At 42.5% G+C, this 14,781-nt stretch overlaps 1 protein-coding gene across 1 annotated transcript in view; it reads right to left on the reverse strand.

Moving 5' to 3' along the window:
* Positions 1 to 14,781, reverse strand: part of oca2 (oculocutaneous albinism II) — a 187,140-nt gene that overhangs the window by 121,818 nt on the left and 50,541 nt on the right. Inside the window, exons 7-8 of the mRNA XM_041838659.2 lie at positions 11,240 to 11,397; positions 10,982 to 11,064 (exon numbers count right to left, since the gene is read on the reverse strand). Coding sequence (XP_041694593.1) covers positions 10,982 to 11,064; positions 11,240 to 11,397 — 241 coding nt within the window. The remainder of the gene's footprint in view (positions 1 to 10,981; positions 11,065 to 11,239; positions 11,398 to 14,781) is intronic.

Below are 14,781 nucleotides of genomic sequence, written 5' to 3' on the forward strand. Positions count from 1 at the left end.
TGAACTACTGTACTCATACAGGACAATCAGACTGAACTACTGTACTCATACAGGACAATCAGACTGAACTACTGTACTCATACAGGACAGGACAATCAGACTGAACTATTATACTCATACAGGACAATCAGACTGAACTACTGTACTCATACAGGACAATCAGACTGAACTACTGTACTCATACAGGACAGGAAATTAGACTGAACTATTGTACTCATACAGGACAATCAGACTGAACTATTGTACTCATACAGGACAATCAGACTGAACTACTGTACTCATACAGGACAATCAGACTGAACTACTGTACTCATACAGGACAATCAGACTGAACTACTGTACTCATACAGGACAATCAGACTGAACTACTGTACTCATACAGGACAATCAGACTGAACTGCTGTACTCATACAGGACAATCAGACTGAACTACTGTACTCATACAGGACAGGACAATCAGACTGAACTACTGTACTCATACAGGACAATCAGACTGAACTACTGTACTCATACAGGACAATCAGACTGAACTACTGTACTCATACAGGACAGGACAATCAGACTGAACTACTGTACTCATACAGGACAATCAGACTGAACTACTGTACTCCATACAGGACAATCAGACTGAACTACTGTACTCAAGACAGGACAATCAGACTGAACTACTGTACCCATACAGGACAATCAGACTGAACTATTGTACTCATACAGGACAATCAGACTGAACTACTGTACTCAACAGGACAATCAGACTGAACTGCTGTACTCACACAGGACAATCAGACCTGAACTACTGTACTCATACAGGACAATCAGACTGAACTACTGTACCCATACAGACAGGACAATCAGACTGAACACTGTACTCACACAGGACAATCAGACTGAACTACTGTACTCATACAGGACAATCAGACTGAACTACTGTACTCATACAGGACAGGACAATCAGACTGAACTACTGTACTCATACAGGACAATCAGACTGAACTACTGTACTCATACAGGACAATCAGACTGAACTACTGTACTCATACAGGACAATCAGACTGGAACTACTGTACTCACACAGGGACAATCAGACTGAACTACTGTACTCATACAGGACAATCAGACTGAACTACTGTACCCATACAGGACAATCAGACTGAACTACTGTACTCATACAGGACAATCAGACTGAACTACTGTACTCATACAGGACAATCAGACTGAACTACTGTACTCATACAGGACAATCAGACTGAACTACTGTACTCATACAGGACAATCAGACTGAACTACTGTACTCACACAGGACAATCAGACTGAACTACTGTACTCATACAGGACAATCAGACTGAACTACTGTACTCATACAGGACAATCAGACTGAACTACTGTACTCATACAGGACAATCAGACTGAACTACTGTACTCATACAGGACAATCAGACTGAACTACTGCACTCACACAGGGACAATCAGACTGAACTACTGTACTCATACAGAAGGACAATCAGACTGAACTACTGTACTCATACAGGACAATCAGACTGAACTACTGTACTCATACAGGACAATCAGACTGAACTACTGTACTCATACAGGACAATCAGACTGAACTACTGTACTCATGACAGGACAATCAGACTGAACTACTGTACTCATACAGGACAATCAGACTGAACTACTGTACTCATACAGGACAATCAGACTGAACTACTGTACTCATACAGACAGGACAATCAGACTGAACTACTGTACTCATACAGGACAATCAGACTGAACTACTGTACTCATACAGGACAATCAGACTGAACTACTGTACTCATACAGGACAATCAGACTGAACTACTGTACTCATACAGGACAATCAGACCGAACTACAGTACTCATACAGGACAATCAGACTGAACTACTGTACTCATACAGGACAAATCAGACTGAACTACTGTACCCATACAGGACAATCAGACTGAACTACTGTACCCATACAGGACAATCAGACTGAAAAATGTACTAATACAGGAAATCAGACTGAATACGTACTCATACAGGACAATCAGACTGAACTACTGTATCATACAGGACAATCAGACTGAACTACTGTACTCATACAGGACAATCAGACTGAACTACTGTACCCATACAGGACAATCAGACTGAACTACTGTACTCATACAGGACAATCAGACTGAACTACTGTACCCATACAGGACAGGACAATCAGACTGAACTACTGTACTCATACAGGACAATCAGACTGAACTACTGTACTCATACAGGACAATCAGACTGAACTACTGTACTCATACAGGACAGGTCAATCAGACTGAAATACTGTACTCATACAGGACAATCAGACTAAACTACTGTACTCATACAGGACAATCAGACTGAACTACTGTACTCATACAGGACAATCAGACTGAACTACTGTACTCATACAGGACAATCAGACTGAACTACTGTACTCATACAGGACAGGACAATCAGACTGAACTACTGTACTCATACAGGACAGGACAATCAGACTGAACTACTGTACTCATACAGGACAATCAGACTGAACTACTGTACTCAAACAGGACAATCAGACTGAACTACTGTACTCATACAGGACAATCAGACTGGAACTACTGTACTCATACAGGACAATCAGACTGAACTACTGTACCATACAGGACAATCAGACTGAACACTGTACTCATACAGGAAAGACAATCAGACTGAACTACTGTACTCATACAGGACAGGACAATCAGACTGAACTACTGTACTCATACAGGACAATCAGACTGAACTACTGTACTCACACAGGACAATCAGACTGGAACTACTGTACCCATACAGGACAATCAGACTGAACTACGTACTCATACAGGACAATCAGACTGAACTACTGTACCCATACAGGACAGGACAATCAGACCGAACTACGTACTCATACAGGACAATCAGACTGAACTACTGTACTCATACAGGACAATCAGACTGAACTACTGTACTCATACAACAGGACAATCAGACTGAACACCGTACTCATACAGGACAATCAGACTAAACTACTGTACTCATACAGGACAATCAGACTGAACTACTGTACTCATACAGGACAATCAGACTGAACTACTGTACTCATACAGGACAATCAGACTGAACTACTGTACTCATACAGGACAGGACAATCAGACTGAACTACTGTACTCATACAGGACAGGACAATCAGACTGAACTACTGTACTCATACAGGACAATCAGACTGAACTACTGTACTCATACAGGACAATCAGACTGAACTACTGTACTCATACAGGACAATCAGACTGAACTACTGTACTCAACAGGACAATCAGACTGGAACTACTGTACTCTACAGGACAATCAGACTGAACTACTGTACTCATACAGGACAATCAGACTGAACTACGTACTCATACAGGACAGACAATCAGACCGAACTACCGTACTCATACGAGACAATCAGACTGAACTACTGTACTCATACAGGACAATCAGACTGAACTACTGTACCCATACAGAACAATCAGACTGAACTACTGTACTCATACAGGACAATCAGACTGGAACACTGTACTCATACAGGACAATCAGACTGAACTACTGTACTCATACAGACAGACAATCAGACTGAACTACTGTACTCATACAGGACAGGACAATCAGACTGAACTACTGTACTCATACAGGACAATCAGACTGAACTACTGTACTCATACAGGACAATCAGACTGAACTACTGTACTCATACAGGACAATCAGACTGAACTACGACTCATACAGGACAGGACAATCAGACTGAACTACTGTACTCATACAGGACAGGACAATCAGACTGAACTACTGTACTCATACAGGACAGGACAATCAGACTGAACTACTGTACTCATACAGGACAGGACAATCAGACTGAACTACTGTACTCATACAGGACAATCAGACTGAACTACTGTACTCATACAGGACAATCAGACTGAACTACTGTACTCATACAGGACAATCAGACTGAACTACTGTACCCATACAAGACAGGACAATCAGACTGAGCTACTGTACTCATACAGGACAATCAGACTGAACTACTGTACTCATACAGGACAATCAGACGAACTACTGTACCCATACAAGACAGGACAATCAGACGAGTACTGTACTCATACAGGACAATCAGCCTGAACTACTGTACTCATACAGGACAATCAGACTGAACTACTGTACTCATACAGGACAATCAGACTGAACTATTGTACTCATACAGGACAATCAGACTGAACTACTGTACTCATACAGGACAATCAGACTGAACTACTGTACTCATACAGGACAATCAGACTGAACTACTGTACCCATACAGGACAGGACAATCAGACTGAACTACTGTACCCATACAGGACAGGACAATCAGACTGAACTACTGTACCCATACAGGACAGGACAATCAGACTGAACTACTGTACTCATACAGGACAATCAGACTGAACTACTGTACTCATACAGGACAATCAGACTGAACTACTGTACCCATACAGGACAGGACAATCAGACTGAACTACTGTACCCATACAGGACAGGACAATCAGACTGAACTACTGTACCCATACAGGACAATCAGACTGAGCTACTGTACTCATACAGGACAATCAGACTGAACTACTGTACTCATACAGGACAATCAGACTGAACTACTGTACTCATACAGGACAGGACAATCAGACTGAACTACTGTACTCATACAGGACAATCAGACTGAACTACTGTACCATACAGGACAATCAGACTGAACTACTGTACTCATACAGGACAATCAGACTGAACTACTGTACTCATACAGGACAGGACAATCAGACTGAACTACTGTACTCATACAGGACAATCAGACTGAACTACTGTACCCATACAGGACAATCAGACTGAACTACTGTACTCATACAGGACAGGACAATCAGACTGAACTACTGTACTCATACAGGACAATCAGACTGAACTACTGTACTCATACAGGACAATCAGACTGAACTACTGTACTCACACAGGACAATCAGACTGAACTACTGTACTCATACAGGACAATCAGACTGAACTACTGTACCCATACAGGACAGGACAATCAGACTGAACTACTGTACTCATACAGGACAATCAGACTGAACTACTGTACTCATACAGGACAATCAGACTGAACTACTGTACTCATACAGGACAATCAGACTGAACTACTGTACCCATACAAGACAGGACAATCAGACTGAGCTACTGTACTCATACAGGACAATCAGACTGAACTACTGTACTCATACAGGACAATCAGACTGAACTACTGTACCCATACAAGACAGGACAATCAGACTGAGCTACTGTACTCATACAGGACAATCAGCCTGAACTACTGTACTCATACAGGACAATCAGACTGAACTACTGTACTCATACAGGACAATCAGACTGAACTATTGTACTCATACAGGACAATCAGACTGAACTACTGTACTCATACAGGACAATCAGACTGAACTACTGTACTCATACAGGACAATCAGACTGAACTACTGTACCCATACAGGACAGGACAATCAGACTGAACTACTGTACCCATACAGGACAGGACAATCAGACTGAACTACTGTACCCATACAGGACAATCAGACTGAGCTACTGTACTCATACAGGACAATCAGACTGAACTACTGTACTCATACAGGACAATCAGACTGAACTACTGTACTCATACAGGACAGGACAATCAGACTGAACTACTGTACTCATACAGACAATCAGACCGAACTACTGTACCATACAGGACAATCAGACTGAACTACTGTACTCATACAGGACAGGACAATCAGACTGAACTACTGTACTCATACAGGACAATCAGACTGAACTACTGTACCCATACAGGACAATCAGACTGAACTACTGTACTCATACAGGACAGGACAATCAGACTGAACTACTGTACTCATACAGGACAATCAGACTGAACTACTGTACTCATACAGGACAATCAGACTGAACTACTGTACTCATACAGGACAATCAGACTGAACTACTGTACTCATACAGGACAATCAGACTGAACTACTGTACCCATACAGGACAATCAGACTGAACTACTGTACCCATACAGGACAATCAGACTGAACTACTGTACTCATACAGGACAGGACAATCAGACTGAACTACTGTACTCATACAGGACAGGACAATCAGACTGAACTACTGTACTCATACAGGACAATCAGACTGAACTACTGTACTCAGGACAATCAGACTGAACTACTACAACAGGACAATCAGACTGAACTACGTACTCATACAGGACAATCAGACTGAACTACTGTACCCATACAAGACAGGACAATCAGACTGAGCTACTGTACTCATACAGGACAATCAGACTGAACTACGTACCTACAGGACAGGACAATCAGACTGAACTACTGTACTCATACAGGACAATCAGACTGAACTACTGTACTCATACAGGACAATCAGACTGAACTATTGTACTCATACAGGACAATCAGACTGAACTACTGTATTCATACAGGACAATCAGACTGAACTACTGTACTCATACAGGACAATCAGACTGAACTACTGTACCCATACAGGACAATCAGACTGAACTACTGTACTCATACAGGACAATCAGACTGAACTACTGTACTCATACAGGACAATCAGACTGAACTACTGTACTCATACAGGACAATCAGACTGAACTACTGTACTCATACAGGACAATCAGACTGAACTACTGTACTCATACAGGACAATCAGACTGAACTACTGTACCCATACAAGACAGGACAATCAGACTGAGCTACTGTACTCATACAGGACAATCAGACTGAACTACTGTACCCATACAAGACAGGACAATCAGACTGAACTACTGTACTCATACAGGACAATCAGACTGAACTACTGTACTCATACAGGACAGGACAATCAGACTGAACTACTGTACTCATACAGGACAATCAGACTGAACTACTGTACTCATACAGGACAATCAGACTGAACTACTGTACTCATACAGGACAATCAGACTGAACTACTGTACTCATACAGGACAATCAGACTGAACTACTGTACTCATACAGGACAATCAGACTGAACTACTGTACTCATACAGGACAATCAGACTGAACTACTGTACCCATACAGGACAGGACAATCAGACTGAACTACTGTACCCATACAGGACAGGACAATCAGACTGAACTACTGTACTCATACAGGACAATCAGACTGAACTACTGTCCCATACAGGACAATCAGACTGAACTACTGTACTCATACAGGACAATCAGACTGAACTACTGTACTCATACAGGACAGGACAATCAGACTGAACTACTGTACTCATACAGGACAATCAGACTGAACTACTGTACTCATACAGGACAATCAGACTGAACTACTGTACTCATACAGGACAATCAGACTGAACTACTGTACTCATACAGGACAGGACAATCAGACTGAACTACTGTACTCACACAGGACAATCAGACTGAACTACTGTACTCATACAGGACAATCAGACTGAACTACTGTACCCATACAGGACAATCAGACTGAACTACTGTACCCATACAGGACAATCAGACTGAACTACTGTACCCATACAGGACAATCAGACTGAACTACTGTACTCATACAGGACAGGACAATCAGACTGAACTACTGTACTCATACAGGACAATCAGACTGAACTACTGTACTCATACAGGACAATCAGACTGAACTACTGTACTCATACAGGACAATCAGACTGAACTACTGTACTCATACAGGACAATCAGACTGAACTACTGTACCCATACAGGACAGGACAATCAGACTGAACTACTGTACTCATACAGGACAATCAGACTGAACTACTGTACTCATACAGGACAATCAGACTGAACTATTGTACTCATACAGGACAATCAGACTGAACTACTGTACTCATACAGGACAATCAGACTGAACTACTGTACTCATACAGGACAATCAGACTGAACTACTGTACCCATACAGGACAATCAGACTGAACTACTGTACTCATACAGGACAATCAGACTGAACTACTGTCCCATACAGGACAATCAGACTGAACTACTGTACTCATACAGGACAATCAGACTGAACTACTGTACTCATACAGGACAGGACAATCAGACTGAACTACTGTACTCATACAGGACAATCAGACTGAACTACTGTACTCATACAGGACAATCAGACTGAACTACTGTACTCATACAGGACAATCAGACTGAACTACTGTACTCATACAGGACAGGACAATCAGACTGAACTACTGTACTCATACAGGACAATCAGACTGAACTACTGTACCCATACAGGACAATCAGACTGAACTACTGTACTCATACAGACAGGACAATCAGACTGAACTACTGTACTCATCACAGGACAATCAGACTGAACTACTGTACCCATACAGGACAATCAGACTGAACTACTGTACTCATACAGGACAGGACAATCAGACTGAACTACTGTACTCATACAGGACAATCAGACTGAACTACTGTACTCATACAGGACAATCAGACTGAACTACTGTACTCATACAGGACAATCAGACTGAACTACTGTACTCAACAGGACAATCAGACTGAACTACTGTACCCATACAGGACAGACAATCAGACGAACTACTGTACTCATACAGGACAATCAGACTGAACTACTGTACTCATACAGGACAATCAGACTGAACTGCTGTACTCATACAGGACAATCAGACTGAACTACTGTACTCATACAGGACAGGACAATCAGACTGAACTACTGTACCCATACAGGACAATCAGACTGAACTACTGTACTCATACAGGACAATCAGACTGAACTACTGTACTCATACAGGACAATCAGACTGAACTACTGTACCCATACAGGACAATCAGACTGAACTACTGTACTCATACAGGACAGGACAATCAGACTGAACTACTGTACTCATACAGGACAATCAGACTGAACTACTGTACTCATACAGGACAATCAGACTGAAACTACTGTACTCATACAGGACAATCAGACTGAACTACTGCACTCATACAGGACAATCAGACTGAACTACTGTACCCATACAGGACAGGACAATCAGACTGAACTACTGTACTCATACAGGACAATCAGACTGAACTACTGTACTCATACAGGACAATCAGACTGAACTACTGTACTCATACAGGACAATCAGACTGAACTACTGTACTCATACAGGACAGGACAATCAGACTGAACTACTGTACCCATACAGGACAATCAGACTGAACTACTGTACTCATACAGGACAATCAGACTGAACTACTGTACCCATACAGGACAATCAGACTGAACTACTGTACCCATACAGGACAATCAGACTGAACTACTGTACCAACAGGACAATCAGACTGAACTACTGTACCATACAGGACAGGACAATCAGACTGAACACTGTACTCATACAGGACAATCAGACTGAACTACTGTACTCATACAGGACAATCAGACTGAACTACTGTATCATACAGGACAATCAGACTGAACTACTGTACTCATACAGGACAATCAGACTGAACTACTGACTCCATACAGGACAATCAGACTGAACTACTGTACTCATACAGGACAATCAGACTGAACTACTGTACTCATACAGGACAATCAGACTGAACTACTGTACTCATACAGGACAATCAGACTGAACTACTGTACTCATACAGGACAATCAGACTGAACTACTGTACTCATACAGGACAATCAGACTGAACTACTGTACCCATACAGGACAGGACAATCAGACTGAACTACTGTACTCATACAGGACAATCAGACTGAACTACTGTACTCATACAGGACAGGACAATCAGACTGAACTACTGTACTCATACAGGACAATCAGACTGAACTACTGTACTCACACAGGACAATCAGACTGAACTACTGTACTCATACAGGACAATCAGACTGAACTACTGTACTCATACAGGACAGGACAATCAGACTGAACTATTGTACTCATACAGGACAGGACAATCAGACTGAACTACTGTACTCATACAGGACAGGACAATCAGACTGAACTACTGTACTCATACAGGACAGGACAATCAGACTGAACTACTGTACTCATACAGGACAATCAGACTGAACTACTGTACCCATACAGGACAATCAGACTGAACTACTGTACTCATACAGGACAATCAGACTGAACTACTGTACTCACACAGGACAATCAGACTGAACTACTGTACTCATACAGGACAATCAGACTGAACTACTGTACTCATACAGGACAATCAGACTGAACTACTGTACTCATACAGACAGGACAATCAGACTGAACTACTGTACTCATACAGGACAATCAGACTGAACTACTGTACTCATACAGGACAATCAGACTGAACTACTGTACTCATACAGGACAATCAGACTGAACTACTGTACTCATACAGGACAATCAGACTGAACTACTGTACCCATACAGGACAATCAGACTGAACTACTGTACTCATACAGGACAATCAGACTGAACTACTGTACTCATACAGGACAATCAGGACTGAACTACTGTACTCATACAGGACAATCAGACTGAACTACTGTACTCATACAGGACAATCAGACTGAACTACTGTACCCATACAGGACAATCAGACTGAACTACTGTACTCATACAGGACAATCAGACTGAACTACTGTACTCATACAGGACAATCAGACTGAACTACTGTACTCATACAGGACAGGACAATCAGACTGAACTACTGTACTCATACAGGACAATCAGACTGAACTATTATACTCATACAGGACAATCAGACTGAACTACTGTACTCATACAGGACAATCAGGAACAACTAATGAAAACAAGCCATGGGACTATAACTGGACAGGACATTCAGGACATAGAGAGCAACATCAGGAATACATGAATGTTTTAGGGACATACCTGCTCATCATCTGAAATGTTTTTGTTGTTATAATCTGGTCACTTCGTTCAGAATGCAGAGGTATGGTCCAATTATAGATCACCTGTTGAAAAGGAGAGAGAAAAACACAGATGCAACTGCTACACAACAACGGCATGTCCCAAATGGCACCCTATTCCCTATGAAGTACACTACTTTTCACCCATAGGGCTCTGGTCCCATTTGGGACTTCAAACTGCATTCAGAAACAGAGGTGGAACGTGGGCGGAGAGACATACCGTCTGGCCCCGCCTTCTCCGTGGCCCCGCCTCTTCAGTCTGCTCCACCTGGATAAGGATGTACTCCTCATTGGTCAGATCCACCATGCCACTCGTGAAAGGCCCGCCCACCTGCAGCTTCAGCAAGGCGTTGTCATGGAAATCAGTCAGGTTCAACGCTATTGGACAGCAGGCGGTCAAGGAACACGTTTTATCCAAACTTGATTTAACCAGGAACTCTTTCATAAGGGAAACCTGGCACATCAATAGATTAGTAGAATCATATAATATGTTTGTCCTTTAAAAACTTGATGTGGACGCCTGGTCAGTTGAATAGCTGGGAAGCTTTGTCATTTAAACACTTTCTGCCGTCTCCTTTTAAAGGTGTTGTTAACCCCATTATACTGAACATTGCATGGTCCCCATCAGAGCATTCGATTTAGATATTCTACTGCTCTGGTCCCCACATTATTCTACCTGACAACTGAATGGTCCCCATCAGAGCATTCTATTTAGATATTCTACTGCTCTGGTCCCCACATTATTCTACCTGACAACTGAACGGTCCCCATCAGAGCATTCTTTTAATTTTTTTACCCCCCTTTTTCTCCCCAATTTGTGATTTCCAATTGCGATCCAATTACGATCTTGTCTCATCGCTGCAACTCCCCAACGGGCTCGGGAGAGGCGAAGGTCGAGCCATGCGTCCTCCGAAACATGACCTGCCAAACCGCGCTTCTAAACACCCGCCCGCATAACCCGGAAGCCAGCTGCACCAATGTGTCGAAGGAAACACAGTTCAACTGACGACCGAAGTCAGCCTGCAGGCGCCCGGCCCGCCACAAGGAGTCGCTAGAGCGCGATGAGCCAAGTAAAGCCCCCCGGACAAACCCTCCCCTAACCCGGGCGATGCTGGGCCAATTCTGCGCCACCCTATGGGACTCCCGGTCACGGCCGGTTCTGACAGAGCCTGGGATCGAACCTGGGTCTGTAGTGATGCCTCAAGCACTGCGATACAGTGCCATAGACCGCTGCGCCACTCGGGAGGCAATCCCATCAGAGCCTTCAATTTAGATATTCTACAGCAATATTCAGTACATTATAGGTCACAGTGTCCAGGCAGTCATGACCTCTACACTACATTATAGGTCACAGTGTCCAGCCAGTCATGACCTCTACACTACATTATAGGTCACAGTGTCCAGCCAGTCATGACCTCTACACTACATTATAGGTCACAGTGTCCTGCCAGTCATGACCTCTACACTACATTATAGGTCACAGTGTCCTGCCAGTCATGACCTCACACTACATTATAGGTCACAGTGTCCTGCCAGTCATGACCTCTACACTACATTATAGGTCACAGTGTCCAGCCAGTCATGACCTCTACACTACATTATAGGTCACAGTGTCCTGCCAGTCATGACCTCTACACTACATTATAGGTCACAGTGTCTTGCCAGTCATGACCTCTACACTACATTATAGGTCACAGTGTCCTGCCAGTCATGACCTCTACACTACATTATAGGTCACAGTGTCCTGCCAGTCATGACCTCTACACTACATTATAGGTCACAGTGTCCTGCCAGTCATGACCTCTACACTATATTATAGGTCACAGTGTCCTGCCAGTCATGACCTCTACACTACATTATAGGTCACAGTGTCCTGCCAGTCATGACCTCTACACTACATTATAGGTCACAGTGTCCAGCCAGTCATGACCTCTACACTACATTATAGGTCACAGTGTCCAGCCAGTCATGACCTCTACACTACATTATAGGTCACAGTGTCCAGCCAGTCCTGACCTCTACACTACAGTGACATTTAACCAGAGGGTCTACATGAGTCATGCATCCTCAGGTCTCCAACTTGGAGCATTACGCAGCATCAGGTCTCCAACACAACCAGCTCTGATATCAGACAGCATCATCTATTTGACCCTTAAGGTGAAGAAATGCCAACTGCTCCATACATGTAAAAGGCAACAGTTGACCATTCATTATATAGGGTCACCAAAGGCCCACAGAACCAGGTATCTTGGTGACACTAGTGAAGCGAATCTGTTTTGCTTTAGGCCAGGTCATAGTACTGGACTTTATTACAACTTCTGATGTAAAAAGGGATTCATAAAATGAATTTCATTGATTGATTATAGTAATAATATTATGTTGTTCATGTCTATAACAGTTCTGTACTCTGTCATATGTTTTATATTTAATGTGGACCACAGGAAGAGTAGCTGCTGCATGTGCAGCATCATATGGGGATCCTAAGAAACTAAAGTACACTTAACAGTACTATAGCTACGGTACTGTATGGGACTGATGTAGTAAACTTAACAGTACTATAGCTACGGTACTGCATGGGACTGATGTAGTAAACTTAACAGTACTATAGCTACGGTACTGTATGGGACTGATGTAGTAAACTTAAACAGTACTATAGCCACGGTACGGCATGGGACTGATGTAGTAAACTTAACAGTACTATAGCACGGTACTGTATGGGACTGATGTAGTAAACTTAACAGTACTATAGCTACGGTACTGCATGGGACTGATGTAGTAAACTTAACAGTACTATAGCTACGGTACTGTATGGGACTGATGTAGTAAACTTAACAGTACTATAGCTACGGTACTGTATGGGACTGATGTAGTAAACTTAACAGTACTATAGCTACGGTACTGTATGGGACTGATGTAGTAAACTTAACAGTACTATAGCCACGGTACTGCATGGGACTGATGTAGTAAACTTAACAGTACTATAGCTACGGTACTGTATGGGACTGATGTAGTAAACTTAACAGTACTATAGCTACGGTACTGCATGGGACTGATGTAGTAAAACTTAACAGTACTATGGCTACGGTACTGCATGGGACTGATGTAGTAAACTTAACAGTACTATAGCTACGGTACTGTATGGGACTGATGTAGTAAACTTAACAGTACTATAGCTACGGTACTGTATGGGACTGATGTAGTAAACTTAACAGTACTATAGCTACGGTACTGTATGGGACTGATGTAGTAAACTTAACAGTACTATAGCTACGGTACTGTATGGGACTGATGTAGTAAACTTAACAGTACTATAGCTACGGTACTGTATGGGACTGATGTAGTAAACTTAACAGTACTATAGCTACGGTACTGTATGGGACTGATGTAGTAAACTTAACAGTACTATAGCTACGGTACTGTATGGGACTGATGTAGTAAACTTAACAGTACTATAAATACGGTACTGTATGGGACTGATGTAGTAAACTTAACAGTACTATAGCTACGGTACTGCATGGGACTGATGTAGTAAACTTAACAGTACTATAGCTACGGGTACTGTATGGGACTGATGTAGTAAACTTAACAGTACTATAGCTACGGTACTGCATGGGACTGATGTAGTAAACTTAACAGTACTATGGCTACGGTACTGCATGGGACTGATGTAGTAAACTTAACAGTACTATAGCTACGGTACTGCATGGGACTGATGTAGTAAACTTAACAGTACTATAGCTACGGTACTGTATGGGACTGATG

Source organism: Coregonus clupeaformis, chromosome 20 (assembly GCF_020615455.1).
Source record: "Coregonus clupeaformis isolate EN_2021a chromosome 20, ASM2061545v1, whole genome shotgun sequence".
Lineage (NCBI taxonomy): Eukaryota > Metazoa > Chordata > Actinopteri > Salmoniformes > Salmonidae > Coregonus > Coregonus clupeaformis.